This window comes from Chelonia mydas, chromosome 11 (genome assembly GCF_015237465.2).
Source record: "Chelonia mydas isolate rCheMyd1 chromosome 11, rCheMyd1.pri.v2, whole genome shotgun sequence".
In the NCBI taxonomy this organism is placed as follows: Eukaryota; Metazoa; Chordata; order Testudines; family Cheloniidae; genus Chelonia; species Chelonia mydas.
Genome location: NC_051251.2, coordinates 72,971,627 through 72,994,181, shown reverse-complemented (window position 1 = coordinate 72,994,181; position 22,555 = coordinate 72,971,627). Strand labels below are relative to the sequence as shown.

Below are 22,555 nucleotides of genomic sequence, written 5' to 3'. Positions count from 1 at the left end.
GAACTGACAGAGCTTCCATTGTTACTTCAGTGAAAATAAATGTTTACTCACCCAGTCCACTATAAGGATTTTGCTAACGTTGAGTCTCTGTTGGAGAAGCTTGGCTGCAATTGCCACCGAATTAAAATAGCAGAACCCCCTGGAGGTAATGAGCAAGAGAGAGAGGAAAAAAAGGGTGTTAATTATAGGTTCACCTCGGTCCTAATATATATATAATTTGAAACATAATACAGTAAGTAGGAAGAAATATCTATTGCTTTCACTATTTCTTCCTCCCTAACAGATACATGTGTGCTCGATTACACACAAAAAATAACCACACGCCAACAGGTGACTCAGTGATCTCATGGGAAATCGTGAACACTATTATATGTTCCAACACTCTTTACTGTGAGATGCTGCTGAAGTATACAATCTGCCAGTCAGTGATTTTTAAAGTTTCAGGGCTCTCACAAGTGAGGGGAATGGGGGTGCAGTCAGAGAGAAAGAAAGGGATTTTAGCAATACAGATGAAATCATCTGAAGCACAGGGGACCAGTTCAGAGAAGCTTCAAAGAGCTCTGCTTATTCAAATCTGGTAGTAAATACTCTCTGATCTCACACCAACCAAGTATCAAGGGACCAAAGGATCTGAGCATTGGTCATGAAGCCAGGCACGTACTAGTTCAAGAAACAAATTATATCCAGCGTTGAGGGAGATGCAGTCATTAATATGGTTTATTACCCTCTTACCTTTTGGGAACCAGAGTTGAAATCAGCCCAACCCAATGTGGCCAAAACACTTTCAACTCTAGGGGAATAAAATCCCAGCAAAGCTAAATGAGTGGAAGATTTGACTTCAGTTTCTGTTTTATGAAAAAAAAAAATGCTTTTTATAAATTGGTGTTCTATTCCCAAAATACAATACTGTATCAGGCATAACTTTTATAAGTGGCATATCACTGTTCCTCCATATTAAAACCCCCCCACGGTGTACCTAACTTACAAACCACTCTTTATCCACATAAACAATAGATGTGGATGATGGAATTAATAGAACCAATGTAGCTTTATAAATAGACGCAATCTCTAAGCATGATTCTAACACAGACTGTATTAAACAAAAAGAGGACTGGAAACTTTCCTGCTTCTAAAGTATTACCAAGAGCTTTGAATCTGATGCTCTATTGTACATCACTCAGCAAGGAAGTCTATAATAAATCAAATAATTAATTTTCTAGCTTCCAGCTCCATATCACATACAGAGTTCTCTTAATTAAGGCTATAAACACTGAAGCAAACCAATTAAAGCACACACATACTTACATGGGTGTACTCTCTTCAGCATGATGACCTGGAGGTCGAACAACAGCAAATCCATTCTACACATAAAAACCAACAAGAATACAGACGGGAGATCAGACAAAAGAACATTGGTAGCTCACAGAGTGTGCTCAAAAGCTGCAGTCAGAGTTGCTAATTCAGTTTTGTAATTATTCGTTAGTTCTTGATCACTCAGATGAGCAGTCTTGGCTTCCACGCAAGCCCTCAGCAATGTGTCAACTTTCCTTTCATTTTTAAGGGGCAAAGGCAGCCTGCATTTTTTGGAAACTAATATTTTTAACTGAGAGTTTCTGGTAGAGCATACTTTGAACAACTGTATTGAACTCTGGCCCTGTTGAAGTCAATAGCAAACTGACTTGAGTGGCATCAGGATCTTATCTGAGGTTGATTTTTTTTAAAACTCATCCTTAAGGTTAGTAAATTTTGTGTTCACTTGCTGATGTCCATAAGGGCCTTGTCAACTAAGGCAAGAAGGGACCGTTACAATCTTCTAGTCTGGCCTCCTGTATAACACAGGCCATAAATCTTACCCTGTCATTTCTGCACAGAGCCCTATATCAGAGCTAAGTGTTACTGCTATACCAACCTTCAATTCTCCTGTGGCCACTTTAAAAACAAGTTCAATGAGACAGCCCACAGCCAGGCGAGCAGCACCAGATGAATGAACTTCATTCCAAATTGTGTCACTGTCAACCTAATGAAAACATATGAACAAATTCAGTTTTCAGAAACAATGAGAAGAGCCTGCAGTTGGACTCCCTAGATTTACAAACCAGTGAAATGTATAAAATTCCTGTATCCACAGTGATCACCCCAATGACCATGTTAAGAGCCGGAACCGCTGGGGCCTTACATACACATATGAACTAGTGCTGGCTGCTAGTATCACAATGCTCTGGTGGTGGCACACCTGTCTCCCCATGTGAAGAGAGAGAAACTATGACACCGGTGTTGGAGCTAATGTCACAGTAAGTTCATATCTATCCATATTAACACCACTGAAGGATTTCCAGTTGCTCTGTGGTGCTGAGGGATTAGCAATAGGAAGGAGGAGAGTTTGATCCCATGCAGTGTAAACTATCATGGGCTTCCTTCTAATATTCTTATTTGAGTGTTTTCTCCGTATTTCTTTTTACCATCGGGGTAAAAACTGACCCAAGATCAAACGAAAAGCTTTAAGAAAATGTAAAATAAAAAAACTACTAAAGAGGGAATAAATCAGTGAAGAATGATGTTTAAGAACAGACAATTCTCTAAATCCTTGTCAAATCTATTTTGGCTAGATTTACACTGAAATTACTCTGCTAGAGAATGAGAAAATAAATTTTAGCAAGCTTAGGCTCAGAATGGCCCTTCAACATCTAGGTGCTAACTGTGGACATTTAGTTTAAATGCCAAATATTTGACAGAATTAGGAACAAATCCCTTTGACAAAAATGTAGACCAGACAAAGGGAGAAAATTTCTTTCTTTCTTTTGAAATTCTCTGGCTGCTCGTTATTGTACAAGATCATGTTCTCATTTAAACAGAAAGTGTGGAACGTTGGCTTTTACCACAACAAGCCCAACAACGGCACAAAGCAGGGATTTGGAGCAATCAAATTTTTCAATTGCTCCGCTCCAGCTCTGCTCCGACTCCGCTCCGACTCAAATTAATTTTTAACTAAATAAAAAAGTGCATCCTGTAATTTTGAGAATTTTTTTTATTATTATTATTTTATTATTTTTTATTTTTATTCAGACTTTTAAAACAATTTAAATGTCATCAACAAAGATACAAACTAGAATCAGTCATAATTCATTCTGTAAAAAATTATTGCAGCAATCAAGTCGTCTTTCATAGCCTGCCGCAAATCATTTAAAATTAACTTTAAAGCCGAAAACAGTCATTCTACACTAGCTTGAGTTGTTGGCATGCTCGAAGCAATTCTCGAAGCAGCCTGAATGCGGTGTGAGTAGCTGTGAATGGCCTCAAAAACAGACTTAACTTTTAGCCTACCAATAGGCTCCATTACCATACGATCTTCCTGAAAGTTTCTCTTGAATAATGCTTCATTACAATTATGAATCGCAGAAACTCGCTGGTGTCTTTCTTGTTTATCCAATTCCTTTTCGAAGGCATCATCTTCTGAAGAATTGGTGCTTGAATTATCTCCATTTCCCTGTGATGGTTGAAGAGGTCTCAGGGATGGACGCTCGAACAAGTTCAGAGTGGAGACGGAAGTTTGAGAACAGCCTGCTATTTCTGAAGGATGTGAACTTTCCGAAACCGCAAATTCAATTGTTGATGACTCCTTTGGTTGTAAAGGAGTACTTGTGCCACCTTAGAGAACAAATTTATTTGAGCATAAGCTTTCGTGAGCTACAGCTCACTTCAGCGGATCAGCTGTAGCTCATGAAAGCTTATGCTCAAATAAATTTGTTAGTCTCGAAGGTGCCACAAGTACTCCTTTTCTATCTGCGAATACAGACTAACATGGCTGCTACTCTGAGACCTGTCCTTTTGTTGTGTTTCGTTTTCTTCAACCTCTGTCACCGAGTTCAAATGTAGCAATAGATTTTGTTTTTCAAGTCATTGAGCACTATTAAGGAGCCCTTCCTTTGTCTTTGGTATTTCCCTTGAGGTAAGAAGAATCCAATACGGTGGGTCAACAAACTCCAGCAAGGAAAGGAATATTGTCAAAAAGCTTCTCATCGTGTTTCTGCATGAAGGACAGAGTTCCTTCTACAATTTGTCCACCATTTTCTTGCAAGAATTTTCACAGTTTTCGCCATTCCTTCATTAAAACTCCTGGGGTTACATCAACAGCTTGAAGATTCATGGTTGTTGGTTTGGCTTTGCCAAGAGGTCTCGCAGGTTCTTCACTTCGTCCCATTCAGCTTTTGTTAACTTGAGTTCTCTTGTTTCAGCAGCAGCCCATTGTTCACAGTAAGATTGAAAAACGAAAAGCCGATCAATCATCGCAAATGTTGAACCGCAGCGAGTCACAATATCCAATGATTGAGTTACCCCATGTAGATCAAGCAGAACACTTTGAATACTTGGGGTTCATAGTTTGACAACAACTTGTCGAATTTTTCCAGAAATTTCTTCACATGTTCTTTGTTCAGTCCATCCCAGATTGCCAACTGAAGAGTGTGAATACCATACCTCATCAGTTGGACTTTTGAGTCATCCTCATGAAGCCATTTTGGAAGTATGAGGCTAGGCTCATTAACTCATCGCACAGCAGCATCCATGTTGAGTTCGATTTCATCCATTCCTTTAGTTCCCTTCATCAGGTAAAATAGCTTCAGTTCTGTCCACATCCCTGTTCTCAGAGGTAGAAATGGTTTCATTGTCCTCGCTGAAATTTTTGATGGCACGTCATGTTTGCTGCATTGTCAAAGCAGATGCTCAGCACTTGCATTTCACTGATCCCATTTTTTTCTAAAATAGCTTTTATTTGACTTTTCACATACAAAGAATTGTGATGCCCTTCAGTGTCGATTATGTCCAAGGTTTTTACCACAGCTTTATCTTTTCCTTCTTCGTAGTACTGAGCATTGATTGCAAGGAAATTTCTGTTTCCATAGACTCATAGAATATCAGGGTTGGAAGGGACCTCAGGAGGTCATCTAGTCCAAACCCCTGCTCAAAGCAGGACCAATCCCCAATTAAATCATCCCAGCCAGGGCTTTGTCAAGCCTGACCTTAAAAACTTCTAAGGAAGGAGATTCCACCACCTCCCTAGGTAATGCATTCCAGTGTTTCACCACCCTCCTAGTGAAAAAGGTTTTCCTAATATCCAAGCTAAACCTCCCCCACTGCAACTTGAGACCATTACTCCTCATTCTGTCATCCGCTACCACTGAGAACAGTCTAGATCCATCCTCTCTGGAACCCCCTTTAAGGCAGTTGAAAGCAGCTATTAAATCCCCCCTCATTCTTCTCTTCCGCAGACTAAACAATCCCAGTTCCCTCAGCCTCTCCTCATAAATCATGTGTTCCAGTCCCCTAATCATTTTTGTTGCCCTCCGCTGGACTCTTTCCAATTTTTCCACATCCTTCTTGTAGTGTGGGGTCCAAAACTGGACACAGTACTCCAGATGAGGCCTCACCAATGTTGAATAGAGGGGAATGATCACGTCCCTCGATCTGCTGGCAATGCCCCTATTTATACATCCCAAAATGCCATTGGCCTTCTTGGCAACAACAGCACACTGTTGACTCAGTTCTTTAGCCTGAAGGTAGTGATCGGTGTTGAACTCAAGCAAACCATTTCCATCAGCCCTTCATGGAAAGTATTGGCATCCATGGTGACAGTAACCTTTGAGGACTTCAAATCTGAGTCAAGTTTTGTTTGCTCAATTTTGGGTTTCTTTTCAGATGAATTTCTGCAAAAAATCTTTTCTCCAGGAGTTTTCAAAGAGCCAGATGAATGTTGTTTAGCCACATCAGCTTTCTGTTTTGCCTCATCTTCCTGGAACCTTTTTTGTAACCAGAGCTGCATGGTTTTCAGGATGGTTATGTTTTACATGCCGCCAAAGGTTGAAACTTTTCACAGCACTTGCTTCACTTGTCTTGAAGCTACATGGTTTGAGCTCGCCATTCACTTCCTTTTCCACCTTGCACATTGCCGATTTCTTCTTTGCTTTTCCCCAAAACCCAAATTTGGGTTTTTCAAATTCAAAAGTAAAGACGTCGTTGAGATCCTTTTTCGTAAATCGACTATCAATCATGGGGGGGGGGGGGGGACACAGAGGGGGACAGATTTGATTTTTTTGTTGAAGCCGTGACCAAATCTTCTTGTGTTGCTACCACATCCAAATGTTTCTTGCTATGATCTTCGAAAAGCAATGAAGAAAAGCATTGCATTTTTTTATAATGTACCTGCTTGTGATATCTAAACTACTTAAGGTACTTCGAATTTATTTTGGATTTTCTGGACAAAAATGATCACATTTTCTTTTTACACAGAATTATTATTAAAGTATATTTTAATATTTTAACATGTTTCTTGCAGTTTTAATGACGTAAGAAGTATTTTAATATACATAATTAATATAAATTTTTATTTATAAATTGCAAGTTAGTTTTTCTTATGAAATTTTGCGGCAAAATATTCAAAACATTTTCCAAGTTTTTAATTAATATCTCAAAAATGCTTTAATATAGATATATCAGTGAAATTTGGTATGTGCCGTAGTGTTAGTACATGCTATCGCTGTTCTACAACATTAATTGTTGGGAAGTAACGAGGCTACACGTTACAAGGTTGAAAATAAATTTTAATGGGAAAGCGGATTCAAATTGCAAGCACAGTCCTTTCAGTAAAGAGAGCAAATTTTTGGAAATATGTTTTTGCTTCATCAGCCTGAATAGATTATACAAGATAGAGCAAATAACAGGTTCTATCCTGTACAATGTTTCCAGTAGCAAATACTAACGCTAAGACACAGACATAATGTCATTACTTTATATTAAAGCGTTTTTGAGATATTAATCAGAAATTAACTTTTCATCACCTCCTTGAAGGGACTGTAGCTCCCTTTAGGAAGAATTTTAGGACACGTGTTCACAGGAACGTTTTTTCTTTAAAACGACCTAAGGATTCATCCCCAAAGTTGTGTTGGACATTTTCCAATCACTCTGGATACATCACAAAAATCACTCCTAATTTATGCAAAAACGTTTACTGTATATTTATATGCCTGCTGCACGCGACTTTTTCAGTAAATTTAAAATTACAAACAATGCTACCAAAAGACTTAATGGAACTGTTCCAAGTTGCGGGTAGTCTAGCTAGCCGGGACAGGCTCAGAGTAAGCATAGAGTATTTGTTGATGTGAAGAACTGTCAGATTTTATTTCTGTCAAGGTTCCTCCCCGACTCTGAACTCTAGGGTACAGATGTGGGGACCTGCATGAAAACCTCCTACGCTTACTTTTACCAGCTTAGGTTAAAACTTCCCCAAGATACAAATTAATTTTATCCTTTGTCCTTGGAATATCCACTGCCACCACCAAACTCTAACTGGGTTTACTGGGAAACGTAGTTTGGACACGTCTTTCCCCCCAAAATCCTCCCAACCCTTGCACCTCACTTCCTGGGAAAGGTTTGGTAAAAATCCTCACCAATTTGCATAGGTGACCACAGACCCAAACCCTTGGATCTGAGAACAATGAAAAAGCATTCAGTTTTCTTACAAAAAGACTTTTAATAGAAATAGAAGTAAATAGAGGTAAAGGAATCACCTCTGTAAAATCAGGATGGTAGATACCTTACAGGGTAATTAGATTCAAAACACAGAGAATCCCTCTAGGCAAAACCTTAAGTTACAAAAAAGACACACAGACAGAAATAGTCATTCTATTCAGCACAATTCTTTTCTCAGCCATTTAAAGAAATCATAATCTAACACATACCTAGCTAGATTACTTACTAAAGTTCTAAGACTCCATTCATTCCTGGTCTATCCCCGGCAAAAGCAGCACACCGACAGACACAGACCCTTTGTTTCTCTCCCTCCTCCCAAATTTTGAAAGTACCTTGTCTCCTCATTGGTCATTTTGGTCAGGTGCCAGCGAGGTTACCTTTAGCTTCTTAACCCTTTACAGGTGAGAGGATTTTTCCTCTGGCCAGGAGGGATTTTAAAGGAGTTTACCCTTCCCTTTATATTTATGACAATTTCTAAGGTAAGACTGACTGGACCTGAACTGACCACTGTTGTGGGAACAATATCAAAAGGGGACTGAAGAAAAGGAACATCTGTATTGCTTGGTTTTCATCAAATTTCACTTGCAGCGTTTTTGATAGATATAAACCAATGTGAGATCACAGAATCATAGAACTGTAGGGCTGTAATGTATCTCAAGAGGTTATATAGCCCATACCCCTACACTAAGATAGGGCTATCCCTAGACAGTCCTTGACATGTGCTTGTCTAACATGTTATTTAAAACCTCTAATGATGGATCCATTTCTTTTATGGCTGACTAAAGCCAGTGGACTCACAATCAACGAGGATTGTTAATGCCTCCTGTCATAAGGGTGAGTTGCCAGCCACATTGAAACAAGCAGTGATTATGTGAGATCCTAGCTGAAGAAGTCCCTTTTAGATAATGATACCAATAACAACATTGTCTCAGTCAGCTACTGGGACTGAAAGTATATTGAAAGTAGAGCTCCTTTTAGTCATACGCAGTGGTATCAGAAGTTATGTTGCTTGCATTGGGCCTATCACCAGCTATTAATATATCACTCACCACAAGATACGGTGGACTCACCATGGGGATGTGGCCCTTCATCTCCAAGAGATCCCAGAGGGTAATGAGCAAACTGGCTGTCCTCCCTGTCAATCTGTCCATTTTGGGCTCTGCAAGGTTCCATCTTTTTGCTTTTCCTTCTCAGTGTTTATGTGAAGCCATTAGAGAAAACCAAGTTGTTCTGGGGCTGCAGTGTTGTCACTATGCTAATGCTCAGTGCTACCATGCCTTTTCATTGAACACAGAGTCTTTACGGCCTCATTCTCCCAGTGTCTGAAAGGGGTGGTGATAGTAAATATTTAAAACAATGAGGGAGGTGGTGGCTCTCCACCTATGGAGAATGTCTACCAGTCCTTCTGCTCAAATGTTTAGCAGCCTCAGCATCTGCCACGATTCAGCACTACCTTGGATTCTCAGATAACTGATGGAGTCCATGTTAGCAACAACCATCTACTTAAGGCCATGAGGCTACTGCCATAACTCTTTAGTGCGCACCACACAATGGTCACTCATGTTTTTGCTACCTCCAGACTTCATCAATGCAGGATGCAACTGCAGCTGCGCTCAATTCTTGTCAACAGCCCCTTATTTGCTTTTAAGTATAATATAATTTACGGTATTTGTAGTGATCCTTAAGGACCTGAATGCACTGGGACCCCAGTTGATGAGTGACTGCCATCTTCCCCTCTATTACATGGCTTTTACTGTTGACCTGACTTCACAGCTGGTGGCAGTTCTCACAGTCTGTCCCCCAAGGAAGCCCATCACAACCAGAGTCAAGTAACTCTCAGGACACAAATTAAGGCTCATTAGTTTTAATATTGGATGGCTTTTTAGCTAATTTGTGTTTTAATATCCGTGACTGAAGAACCTAGTTGTGAGCGATATTATTGAAAGTTTTACAAAAAAAGACACTGGATCTTCAGAGGTCACAATGGGATATTTGATGCAAGCCCACTTCTTTTTCTACTGTAGATCAGGTAGAACCTGTGCAACACAGTCGGACTCCCTAAGTTGCCAGTTTTGGCTCTCTTCCCCCAAATGCCTGAAAATTCTCACAAAATGCCTGAGCTGAATGCTGCTAATTGCAGGCGCTTTAATGCCACCACAAGCTAGGCTCACGGTGGCAGTGTTTCAGGAAGAATTAGGTGGGGAGGACAGAGAGGTTTTAGAAGTTTTTCTAAATATTCAATATTCCTGCAGAGAGAAATTAAATACTTAAAAAAAAATCTTTGTGCAATTTGGAAGCCAATTTCCAGGATGTTGCCACATTCTCCAAGCAAGAGAAGGATTTAACCACAAGGAGTCTGCTGCTGTCTGCTACCTTCTGCATCTCTGAAACAAGGATTTAACACAGCCAGCCACCTGCTTGCAGGGTGGCCGGCTGCAAACTATTAGGCCCTGATGCAGCAAAGTGCTCAAGCACCTAACTGTAAGCGCATGAACAATTCCATTGATGTGGTCTGGATTACTTTGCTGTATCAAGGGTTTATACTCTACTGGGATGGCAAACGTTACTAGGGTGGCCATGATCTGGACTCCTCTTCTATTCTGAAGTTGCTGCTGTTGGTGTATGGGCTACTGTTGACCCATTCATCATTCTGGATTTATGAAGTTCATTATTGAGCAGATAATATTTGGTCTCCCTACCTCTCCTTCCCATGAATTCTCTGGTGGCCATGAGAGGAGTTGTTGCTGGGACTGCACATCAGCCCTATCCTCTGGAAGGATTTTAAGGAGAAGAGAAGTATATTTCTTGCTCTTTGATAATACATTGTTGGGTTTCTCTCTTTTTTCTTGGGTTGGATGATGTTATTGTACTAAGAGCAGTTGGACTGCCTTGCTTCTTTGAATCTGCTGTTGTTGGCTTAGGAGAAGTTCCTCTGTTCATCACACTCGTTTTCTTGAGAACAATATTTGCACTATTGGCATTTGGTCCCGCCTTTCCCATAAAGTTGCTGCCACTGCTGTTCCACAAACTCTTGGAAGATCTGAAGGACTTTATAAGAGTAGGGAAACTCAATGCTCCTTGACCCTCAATCACACGTTTGAACTTTTGCAGCTCCTATGAATCTTTTTGTTGGCAGAGAAGTATGGGCAGTGTGAGGGTCAGAAGTCTGATACTACTTTTCCTAAGAAGTGATACTTGCGTTGAATGTAGCGTTGTTTATCCCTTATGTAATCTGTTTTTTAAAAATCAGGATATATCACAGGGTGACTACTGGCCCCAGGCGAATCAAGAGAAAACAGGTCTCACTAGGGCAACCGATGCTTGATATTATCAAATATTCCTATATAATTTCATTCTGTTTTTTAATTAAGGGCTTTTTTTTTTTTTAAGTTTTAATTTTTCTAGGCTTCTTTTGTCAATCAGAAATTGAAATGTCTTCAGAGAGTCAGATATGCAGTTAGAAATTCTCTGGGTGGAGATGTCATGACCCCTGACTCACTCTGCTATCATAATAAACAGTCCCTGGGACTTTCTGATTGGTCTTGTTCTCTGGAGGTAAAGGGCCAAAATCCACTGCACATAGAAGGAGTGCGGTCTATGTTCTTCCACTGATGGCTACAAGGAAGGCGACCTTCATGGAGAGAAAGGACATGGAGCAAGTAGCTAGAGGCTCAAAGGGGGGCCTTGTTAGTGCTGCGAGAACAAATATTCAGGTCCCACTGGGGCATGATCTTTTGAGAAGGTGGAAAGGTTCTTATGAGGCCTTTCCAGACTCGGTTGATTAGTGGGCTTGCGAAAATGGAGTAGCCCTCAATAGGATGATGGGATGTGCTAATCACCACTAGATGGCCTCTCAGAGAGCTGAGGGAGAGACATGTCTTTAAAGACAGGATATAGTCTAAAATGAGGGAAATGTCTGTGGCTTCTGGTATAATGCCTCTTAGTGTGTCCAGGAGGAGAAGAATTTCCATTTAGCCAGGTAACATTCTCTAGTAGAGTCTTTTCTGCTATGAGAAAGAATGTCCCACGTTGCCGAGGAGCATGCCCATTCAAAAGACAATGCCCATTCTAAATCCAAATACTGTGCCCTGAGGTGGAGGGGTGTGGATTAGGGTGTTTGCACTGGATCAGGAGGTCGGGAAATGCAGGATGGTAATCGGTGGACGAGACAACGTGAACAACAGGTTCAGGAAAGAAATGTATGGGACAGAAGGGGCTGATCAGGATGACCGTCGCCCTGTCTTGTTGGATCTTGTGCGGCACATCCATGGTAGGAGTGGTAGTGGAGGGAAAGCATATTTGAGCTCGTCTGACCAGGAGCAAAGGAGAGCATTGCGCTGTGGGTGATAATTTAGGGCTCCTCTGGAGCAATAGAAGGCACACTTTCTGTTAGTCTGAGAAGCAAATAGATCTCTGGTCAGGGTTCCTCATTGCATGGAAATGTTGTGTAGCACGCTGTTGTGGAGTTCCCACTCATGGTCGATTGCAAAGTGTCTGCTTTGGGAGTCTGCAAGCACATTCTGCTTCCCTAGTAGGTAGGCTGCAGATAGAGTGATCTGATTGGTGGGGCACCAGTTCCAGAGATTGACTGCTTCTGTGCACAGGGAGGCAGACTTCGCTCCCTCTTGCTTGTTGATGCAGAATATGGTAGTAGTGCTGTCTGACATTATCAGGACAGAGCAAGAGTGGATGAATGGAAGAAAGAACTCACATGCCTTCTTACTGCTCGAAGACATTGATGTGCATTCTGAACTCTCGAGATGGCCAAGTCCCTTGTCATGAGGTTGTCTGTATGGGCTCACCAGCCTATTAGGGACTTGGCGGCAATAATGGGCTTTGTCTGGAGAAGAGGGAACAACGGGGACTCCCACCAGAGGATTTGTCCACCATAGGAGGAAAGACAGTACCCTTAGTGGGAACTGCGAGCGGAAGGTTCATAGAATGACAGCTTGGTGAGCATGCCGACTGTAGCCATACCTGAAGACAACAAAGATGGAGTCGTGTGAACGGAGTGATGCAAGTGCAGGAGGCCATGTGGCTGAGTAGGGACAGACATGTCTTGGCCATTACCTGAGGAGGATGATAGGAGCTATGATAAAGTTCATAGTCCAGAATCTGTCTGTGGACCCTTGTGGTGATACACCCTTGTGGTGATAGAGTTCAAAGTTGCCCAGATGAAATCCAAAGACTGCATGAGGGTGAGGATGGACTTTTCGATATTTACACTGTGAGGAGAGGAGGTGGAGCATTACAGAGGTCAGTGCAGAGGCCTCTTGGTGGGAACCTGGTGGTGAAGAGCAACTCATCGAGGTACTGAAAAACAAGGAGGCCATAATGTCTGACATGAACTCCACCCCTGAAAATACCTGGTTAAAGACTCTGAGGGTGGTAGCTATCCCAAAGGATAATATTCTGTATTGGAAGTGGTCGGATTCCACCATAAATCTGAGACTACATCTGTGGGTGGATGAATATCGACATGAAAGTAAACATCTTTCATATCGAGAGCCATGAACCACATGCCTTTTTCTAACGATGGAATTATCGCTGCCAATGTGACAATGAGAAATTTGAGTTTTCAAATGAAGTGGTCGGGGTGATGGCGGTTGATGACTGGTCTCCACCCACCCCTCTTCTTGTGTATTAGGATGTAGGTCAAGTAAAAACCTGTTCCGTGATATAGTGGACGAATGCGTTCTATTGTTCTTCGTGGCAGTATGGAGCTCAACTCTTGGGTGATGATATTATTGTTAGAGTGGTCCCTGAAGTGGGACGGAGGTTTTTTTTGGAGGAGGTAGCGTTACAAACTTGATTCTATAGCACAGTGGATGACTTTTGGCACCTGCTTGTCCATTAGCATCGCAGTCCAAGTGTCCAAAAAAAGAGTGCTAGCTGACCCCTGATGGAGTAGTGGGTTGTGAGGTGCTAGGCTCAGAGGTTTGTGGCTGTTGGGCTCATGTCAAAAATATCTTCTGATGAGGGGTTCAGATTGAGATAGAGGTCAATGGGGGTACAAGGAAGTGGGACCTTTGAACCTTCTGCTTTTTGCATGGTGGTTTGTAGGGTCTCTGGCAGTGTAAGTGTTGAGACCTGTACAGCAGTGTGGTTGGCAGGCGATGAAACTTCATCTTAGGTGCAAGTGTGTAGATGCCCCACAGTCGAAGGGTAGCCCTAGCCTTTAGGGTGTCTAGTGACACATCTGTCTTTTGTTTGAAGGGATGAGATTCATCGAAGGGGAGGTCCTTGGTGTTCTGGACCTCCCTGGGTAATGCTAAGGCATAAAGCCAAGACAGTCACTTTACATAACAATGGCGGTAGTCATGGCTCTAAAGGAAGTATAGGCCACATTGACTGGAAATTGGAGGGCAGTTCTCGCTATTAATTTACCTTCCTCAATGAGAGTTTGAAAATGGGTATGATTATTTTGTGAGAGGTTGTTGGTGAATTTCTCGAATTTAGTGTAGTTCAGGAAATCATATTTAGCCAACAGCGATAATTGGCTATCCTCAACTGTACCGTGGAGGATGAGAAAACTTCCTCTCCTGTAGATCTAAGTGTCCTTTGTTTATCTGCAGGTGTAGATCTACGATGTTGCTGCTTGAACCTTTCCGAAGCAGCCTGAACCACAGTTGGGAGCTGGCTGCAAGAATAAAAATTCTGAGCCCTTAGCTGGCACATAATAGTGCATCTCCACCCCTGTGGGGGTGGGAGCATAGATGTGTGTATGGAGGGGTGCCACATATTCTTAACTGGCTCCAGTATGGCCTTGTTGAGAGGCAGGGCTATTCTTGTAGACCTGAGGTGTGGAGGATGTCCAAGAGCTTGTGTTGGGAGTCCTGGATTTCCTCTAGTGGGATCTGAAGTTCCCTGGTGACTCTGTGCAGAAGTTCTTGGCACTGCTTGAAGTCATTGGGGGGGGGGGGGGGGAGGAAGAGGGGATGTCAAAGTCACAGTAGACTACAATTGGGACCATCACTTGAAGAAGAATTAAACCTTTCATCCTCAGACTAATGGACCAATGGAGGAAGAAGATTCCAGAACTGCATCTTTAATGAAAACTCTATGCCACCACATCTTTCTTTTTGAACTAGGGGGCTATTACCTTATGCACCTCTGAAGATCACAACTGCAGTAGCAACACATAATGAAAGAGGCAGTCAAGTCAAGGCCCACTCATTTGGGGTCGTATGCTCCAAACTAACTCCTTAAACCCCACTTGGAAACAAATCAACAGCCCCTGCCCAGTACAGATCACCAGTGCAATGTGCTCTCTCTTTGTGGAAAACACCTCTTAATAAGAAGGCGGATGCATTTTCTGCAATAGGTTAAGTTCCTTGGTGGGCTCATTGTGTAACCCCATGTATGGTCACTGCAGTAGCCTAACCTCAAGGTGACAAAGGCACAAATCCACACCGAAAGGGAAGATTTATTCAAGTATGCTTCGCCATTACCTGGGCATTCCGGAGCAACAAGGAATATAACACAACCCCCAAATTGTGAACCTACATTACAAGTACTGGGCGCACTTCCTTAATCAAGGCTACTGCCATTTCTTCTCCCAAATTTTCTTCCACCATTATCAGAGGCTTGCGTGGGTTGAATCTCAGACTAGTTCTCATTCAAACCCTGATCTGAGCCAGTTACTCAATTGTCCTGGTAAGGTCAGAAAAGATGGAGACAGAGCTTGGTGCCATCACCACACTGAAGGCTGTATAATGCATTCCTCCTTACAAACCTTCCTAACAGCCTTAGGAAAGGAAGAATGACAGAAACCTCAGGGCAGTCAAGCAATTGTCTAGTACTGTGCACTTGATCTTCATCCATCACCAGAAAGACACTAACCAGAGCAGTTTCAGACCCAAGCCTGAAATCAGACTGACTTGGGTACAGAGAACCTGAGGCCTATAACAGTCTTGCTTCATCACAACCTCCCCAATTATCTTTTCTCACAAACAGCAGAAATGACATCAGTTGATATTTCACTAGATTATTCATGTCTGTACATGTCAACTGATGATTTCTGAACAGAGGCCTTAGGAGTGCTGCCTCACTGAGCCATACGAGCCAATACTGAAGCACAGAAGCTTTAGCATTGTTGTGGTGAGACTCTGTTCTACAACTTTAGTGGCAGACAATATAGTCTGGATCCGAGATATTTTATTTTTTAAAAAAATCAAAAACAAAAAAACCTACATGACAATGCTGGGTGGAGGGGCAAATCCCACACTTCTATGTAATCAGGGGTTCTCAAACTGTGGGTCGTGACCCCTTCGGGGGTCACAAGGTTATTATGTCAGGGGTCGCGGAAAGTCAGCCTTCACCCCCAAGCCCCATTTCGCCTCCAGCATTTATAATAGTGTTAAATATTTAAAAAGTGTTTTTAACTTATAAGGGGGGTCGCACTCAGAGGTTTGCTGTGTGAAAGGGGTCACCAATATAAAAGTTTGAGAACCACTGATCTAAAGGGAATTCATACCGGAGAAAAGGAGAACCTATTTTTCTGTATTAAGAAAGGAAGTGGCAAAGCTACCCAAACAACAGGCTAATTATCCCAGAAAGGGATTTGTTTAAGGCATATTTTTAGGAAAAACTTAGATGTCAGCTTGATGTTGATAGATAGCTATTAAAGCAAATATATTCATCTTGGGCAATCTATACACGCTATTGTACCATCAGTATGTCTGAAATAGTAAACAGATATATAAAGATACTCTGAGAAAACTGGCATCCGGATGTTAACTACGTGAGTACAAATACTGCACACATTATCCATGGAATAGTTTCAGTAGCACCAACATCATGGGTTTTTGTTTTTGGTTTTTGTTTCAGAACTTAATTCCTTCTGTGTTCAGCCCAGTTGCTGTCTCTGCTAGTTACCATTCATTTTCCATTTGCAAATGATAATTTTTGCTTTCAATGGCATGCCTGGCTGCAGGGCAGAGTAAATCCAAACCTTTTCAAGTGCAGCCAAAAATTTGCCATGAATTAGGAGACTGCAGTATATTTACAATACAAAATAAAATATCTTTAGGAGTGCTTGATGGTGGTGACGATGGTATGAATAAATGCAGATTTTTTTTTTTTTGGACAGGATAATTTTCAAAGGAGCAATTTTGCAAAGACTCAGGAAGAAAACAATTTTGTTTCATTTCCATAACAGAATCCAGACCTCCAGATTCAAGCTCACGAGCTATAATTATGTATAAGAACCACCAATGTGAGGTTTCAAACACAATGCCTTTTCTTTTCTTCCAGATTATTTTCTGTATTGTCACTCTATGCAAAATCTTTATAGCAAAAATATTAGCTTGAAACAACTCTAGGCTTTAGAGTTTCATCTCACTGTATCTATATGTTAACATTATGGGAGCAGGAAAAAATCCCTTTATTCATATGCAGTTTTGACTGCTGAAAACTGATGTTCAACTGTTCATGAGGGATGGAAATTCTAGTCACCTCTTTCATAATTCAGACACGATTGTCCTAGACTCCACACTGAAGGATGCCAGATGCTGAAAACTACAATTCTCTTCTGCAGTGCAACTTGCAAGACATTTCACTCCAGAACAGTCAGGTAGCCCAGAAACAAAAACAAACTACTGCTTACAGCAACATCTAAGATATTATCCTTCAACCACCACTGTTTTAATAAAATATTTTCCACCTGTAGCACTATGTAGGCAGCTCTGAAGCACAAAGAAGACACATGAAGCCACCTACACAGTCTGAGTGACACTGAAAGTACATCTTTCTTTCTCTATATCTGCAACACATTGTTGATAGTTATTTTAAAATGTAGTAATCTAAACCTTAAACATCACTGCTTGGAAAATGAGGTTTCTCTGCTAAACAGCCAGAGACAAAGCATGCATAATAGATTTCAGTGCTCAAAATAGTTAAAACTCTCACACTGCTTTTGAAGCAACACATGTGAGGCTGTCACTGCAATCCCACACCCCAGAAGGACCCTGTTTATGGATAACATCTGGTAGTAATTATCTGCTTGGCAGAAAACAAGGCAACAATTTTTGTTACCATTGGGACTCAGAGAACAAACAGGGCATTATTTACTCATTAAAGAAAATACTTACTCCAACACCACCACAAGGGAGCCTGACAAACATTGATGTTATAGAACCTGTGGAAAAAATTAGAGCAGTAAGTTATCAAAAAGGCAGAGTTCACAGGTTTGGTGGATGATTTTTATGGTAATGCTGAAACCTTTTCTAACACAGTGACATGCTTCAGTTTTATGACTCTGTGTTGAAAGGGACACAAAAAAGATGATATTTCAACATGTGCATATATAGAATATACAAGAGTATGAACTATACATACCTGCATGGACAGTTCCTAGATTTCAACCAATCACAGTGAATATAAATAATGAATCTGCTGAAGTCTTGTTCACAGAAATAGAACTGGTGGCAATAGTAGTGACTGCTAACAGTGACTCCTGAACACGTCTGCTGAGACTAAGGCTGCAGTGGGGACCTGCTACTTTAAACTAAAGGGGAACATCAAAGCATGAAAAACCTAATTATTAGCTGACTGCACTTGTTTATTCAGAACTCCATAATATGAAATATGGACTGTATTAGACACTTTCAGACAGTGCTATTAAAAGAGACAAATACCATAAAATAAATAATTAGCCAGCAGAGAACATGAGTTGCTTAAGACAGAAAGAGGGAAACCACTTTAAGAGTTCCAGAAAAACAGAAAAAAGATGCTGGGAAGACACTGTGAACTGATGAGAATGGCAATATTATTTTCTCTGCCCATACATCAGCGATAATATTCTTTATGCCTCAGAATACTACATCATGACGGAATGTAATCTCGATAGCTGTAATATGCACAAATCTTGGACAAAAAATTCTGAACAGAGAACATCTGTATTACAATTCATTACTATTACATATACAGTGTGTATAGTTATATCTATATACACACGCATATACAAACACATGGCAGGAAGAAAACGTATATAAATAGATACACCCACACACATTAAAACCCTTGGAGCGATTTGCCTGATATTAGTTAGCTCTGACTACATTTAGGTACATCTCAGCCAACAGTGAAATAAGTTTGATGGAAATGTTTTCACCAGATTGGGTTCTTGTTATTCTAGTTGGTCTATACTGAAATAATAAAATGGAGGAAGTTTCCTTAAAATGCAAACAAACTCCTTTGTAGATCATGCAATAACAGTGATGGAAAGCACACTTTAGAGACTGAGAACCATGCTGGAGTGAAATGTATCTCAGACACAGCTACATAAGTTTTCCCCTTCAGCTGAAAGTGAGGTTAATACTTCCACAAGATTCATTGTTTGAGGAGATCCATATGGAAGTGCTCACATAGCCTTGCCTGAGATCTCCGGCCACATCTTCAACTGGTAATCCACCTATTATTTAATATTAATTGTTCTGACAACATTTTATGTTTTCAGTGCATAGATTTAAAGTAGCCTTATTCGCCTACGCTTAAAAGCTGTTCTGCAAGTTCCATAGCGTTAAGCTCTCAGATAATAGAGGTGCCGATACATTTCATCCAAAACTTTCAAGGGTGGTAGAAACACCTAAGGAAGTTTACACATCCTGCCAGGAAAGCCACCAACTTGTCACAGCTAACCATGAACTTCAGACACCATCGGATAAATTGTATTTCTAACATAATAAAAATATTCAAATTTTACCAATTCAAATGTCAGTAATGGATTTAAATAGGTTTCTTCCATGTTAACAGAGGATTGCAAAGTCTTTTAAAATTTGTTTGAAAGATTCAAAGATGATTCAAGAATAAAGCAGTTTAAAAGTACAATTAATTAGTACTAGACTTCTACAACATTTGAAAGAACCTGCTTATAATGCTGAGAAATTTGAGACGCAGACTTCCTGGTTTCTCTGAATAAATGCTGCTAGAATAAATGACATCATAGCCATCAAGAACATAAATGAAAAGTCATTCCATGCAAGCCCCTTGTTTTCCTTCTCTCAGCTTTCTAAATGGCTCCCTTTGGGCTGAAATTCCCAACTCTCAGACCTATTTCAGGAGGAAAGTTCAAACAAAATCAGTTGATCCATTTTAATGGCGCGAATGGTAGTATACACATCTCTATTAACAAAAGTAAAGATTCTCTGCATCCCAGTAATTCAAACACAGGTTTGTTTTTAAGCTTCAAACTTGCTGTGAGTTTAGTCCTTTGATATATTTTAAAAAACTTGGGTCATAAATTAAGAAAGCACAATAAGCAGAAATGGGCTTGCTTTCAGGAATATTCATCTGCTTATAACTTCTCAAACTGTTTTTTTCAAACACATCAAAGACAGCTGTTCTCATTGTGAACTAGATCCATCGCAAAAGTAAACTCTAAACCAATGCTGGGTTGTTAAAGACATTCTCATCCTCCCCATCCCTGCTCCAAAAAGTGGCTATCTACACAGGGCTTCTGGAAATGTCCCTGTTCCAAAGTTATGTCCCAGCTAGGCTTATGAAACCTGCAGTTTTCTCCCCCCTACAACCCAACCCTGTGCATCTGTGGCTGCCAGGTCCTCAATTTAATTTCTCTCTGCAGGATGACTGGCAGCCACATTGTGCTGTGCTGTGCCCTTTTCCTTTGTCTCTGTGGTTATTGCTACACAGAATAGTAAACGCTGGCAGCTACACGTGCAGTGCATGACAGAACCATGACAACAGCAGGAGCTCCACACTAGGAGAGGCCAACCAGGTAGCGTGGGCAGGTGGTGGTAACATATGCAGTAAAGGGCAAGGATAGTCACATGGCTTGGGAATGAGCCGCACACCCATGGCACCGCATAACTCTGGGCTAAGTGAGCAGGGAAAATAAGCTACCTGGCAAGGTGGGAATTCTCTTGTAAGCTCAGTTAAGCCTCTAAACTACTGGTGAGCCCCTCCCAATGGAGGTCCCGGGGCCCTCTCATGGGTGCTGCATGCTCCAGCAGGGCATTTAAAATGGCTCCTTAGAGAGTTGTGGTACATAGCTAGAGTACACAGTACAGCACCACATGGGCTCCAACACGTTATCCATGAATATTATTCTTACAATCAATTCTCATTCCATCAGAAACATTACCCCCATCAAGCTCATCTCTCATTCACTCTTTTTCTGTTTGCTCAACAGGGGATTACTGATTTGCTTTAATGAAAGATTTAAGAGTTGTATTTTTTCTTGCTGTAAGCCAAGAGACGCCTAATGTCATTGGAGCCTAAAATGGTCCCCTGGGTAGAAATCCCATGTCACTGCACTCTTCAGCTTGGGGTTCTTTGTTTTATGGGGGCTCGATTGTGTTAATATTAGATTTAAAATTTCCGTAACTCTGAACAAAGTGATGAAAAAAACCGGTTACCTACCTTTTGTAACTGTAGTTTTTCGAGATGTATTGCTCATGTCCATTCCATTCTAGGTGTGCGCGCGCCCATCTGCACAGTTGGAGACTTTTACGTTAGTGGTATCCGTACAGTCGGCTGCGGCGTCCCCTCGAGCACTGCGCTCATGTCAGTATATCAGGTGCCACCGACCCTTTGCCTTCTCAGTTCTGTCTTGACGGCACCTCTGACAGAGGGGCAGGTAATGGAATGGACATGAGCAACACATCTCCAAGAACAACAGTTACAAAAGGAGGTAACTGTTTTTTCTTCGAGTGCTTGCTCATGTCGATTCCATTCTAGGTGACTCACAAGCAGTATCCTCAGAGGTGGGCTCAGAGTTCACAGTCTAGCAGCTTGCAGTACTGCTCTACTGAAGCCAGCATCGTCCTGGGCCTGCTGGGTAAGTGCGTAATGGGATGTGAACATGTGGACAGATGACCAAGTTTCCGCCCTACAGATGTCTTGGATAGGCACTTGGAGTAGGAAAGCTGCCCATGAGGCTTGCGCCCTTGTTGAGTGGGCGGTGACAATCACCGGAGGTGGCACTGTCACCTGGTCAGAGTAGTAGCGAATTGAGGCGGTGATCCAAGAAGAAAGTCTTTGAGCGGACACCAGACGACCTTTCATTGTGTTGGCCACGAACACCTGCGTAGATTTGGGGAATGGCTTGGTCCATTCAATATCGAAGGCCAGCGCCCTTCTGACATCTAGGGAATGCAGCAGACGCTCCTCCTCTGACTTATGCGGCCTTGGAAAAAAGACGGGCATACAAATGTCCTTGCCCATATGAAACTGGGAGACCACCTTGGGCAGGAATGCTGGGTGTGGACGCAGTTGGACGTGGTCCTTGTAAAAGACCATATAGGTAAGTACCTGAATCTCAGAGACCCTGTGGGCCAAAGTGTGCAGGCCCAAGGACTGGAGGGTAGCACGGGAGTCTTTAAGGCCGTGGAGCCGTGCATCAGTCTGCTCCAAGAAGAGCCCTGCCCTCTCGAACGGGAGATCGTGGGGGTAGTCTGCATCTCCTGGGACAGCCCGGAGGACTGTAACCAGGAGCTACGCCTCATGACCAATACAGAGGTGACCACTCTGGCCACCAAGTCTGTAGCATCTGAGGCCATCTGGAGGGCACCTCTCGCCACCGCTTTACCCTCTTCCACCAAGGTGGCAAACTCCTGGGCTCAGTTCTGTAGAAGGCCTCATTGAATTTGCTGATGGAGTCCCACAAGTTGAAGTTGTACCTGCCAGCAGGGTCTGATGGTGAGACACCTGAAATTGCAGGCTGGTGGTTGAATAAATTTTTCTGCCAAATAAGTCCAGTCTCTTGGCGTCTTTATTTTTGGGTGTGCCACTGGCCTGTCCCTTTTGTTCATGGCAGACACTACCAGAGACCCTGCTGGCGGGGGGGTGTACTGATAGTCAACTCCCTTTGCCAGGACATAATATTTCTTTTCAGCTTTCTTGGAGGTAGGCGGAATGGAAGAGGGGGTCTGCCACACAGACTTGGCACTTTTCAGGACCCCTGGTTGGACAGGCAACGTGATCCAAACTGGAGTGGAGGCATGACATTGAAGAGGTCATCAGACTCCTTCACTAGCTCCTTGACCTCCAAGCTCAGGTTAGCAGACACCCTTTT

At 41.9% G+C, this 22,555-nt stretch overlaps 1 protein-coding gene across 12 annotated transcripts in view; it reads right to left on the bottom strand.

Moving 5' to 3' along the window:
* HDAC4 (histone deacetylase 4) overlaps positions 1-22,555 on the bottom strand; it is a 459,989-nt gene that overhangs the window by 40,408 nt on the left and 397,026 nt on the right. For all 12 annotated transcript variants that reach the window (XM_027823219.2, XM_043525826.1, XM_043525825.1 and 9 more), the window contains 4 exons: positions 17,613-17,659; positions 1,910-2,017; positions 1,306-1,361; positions 52-139 (listed from right to left, as the gene is read on the bottom strand). In XM_027823219.2, the coding sequence (XP_027679020.1) occupies positions 52-139; positions 1,306-1,361; positions 1,910-2,017; positions 17,613-17,659 (299 nt within the window). The remainder of the gene's footprint in view (positions 1-51; positions 140-1,305; positions 1,362-1,909; positions 2,018-17,612; positions 17,660-22,555) is intronic.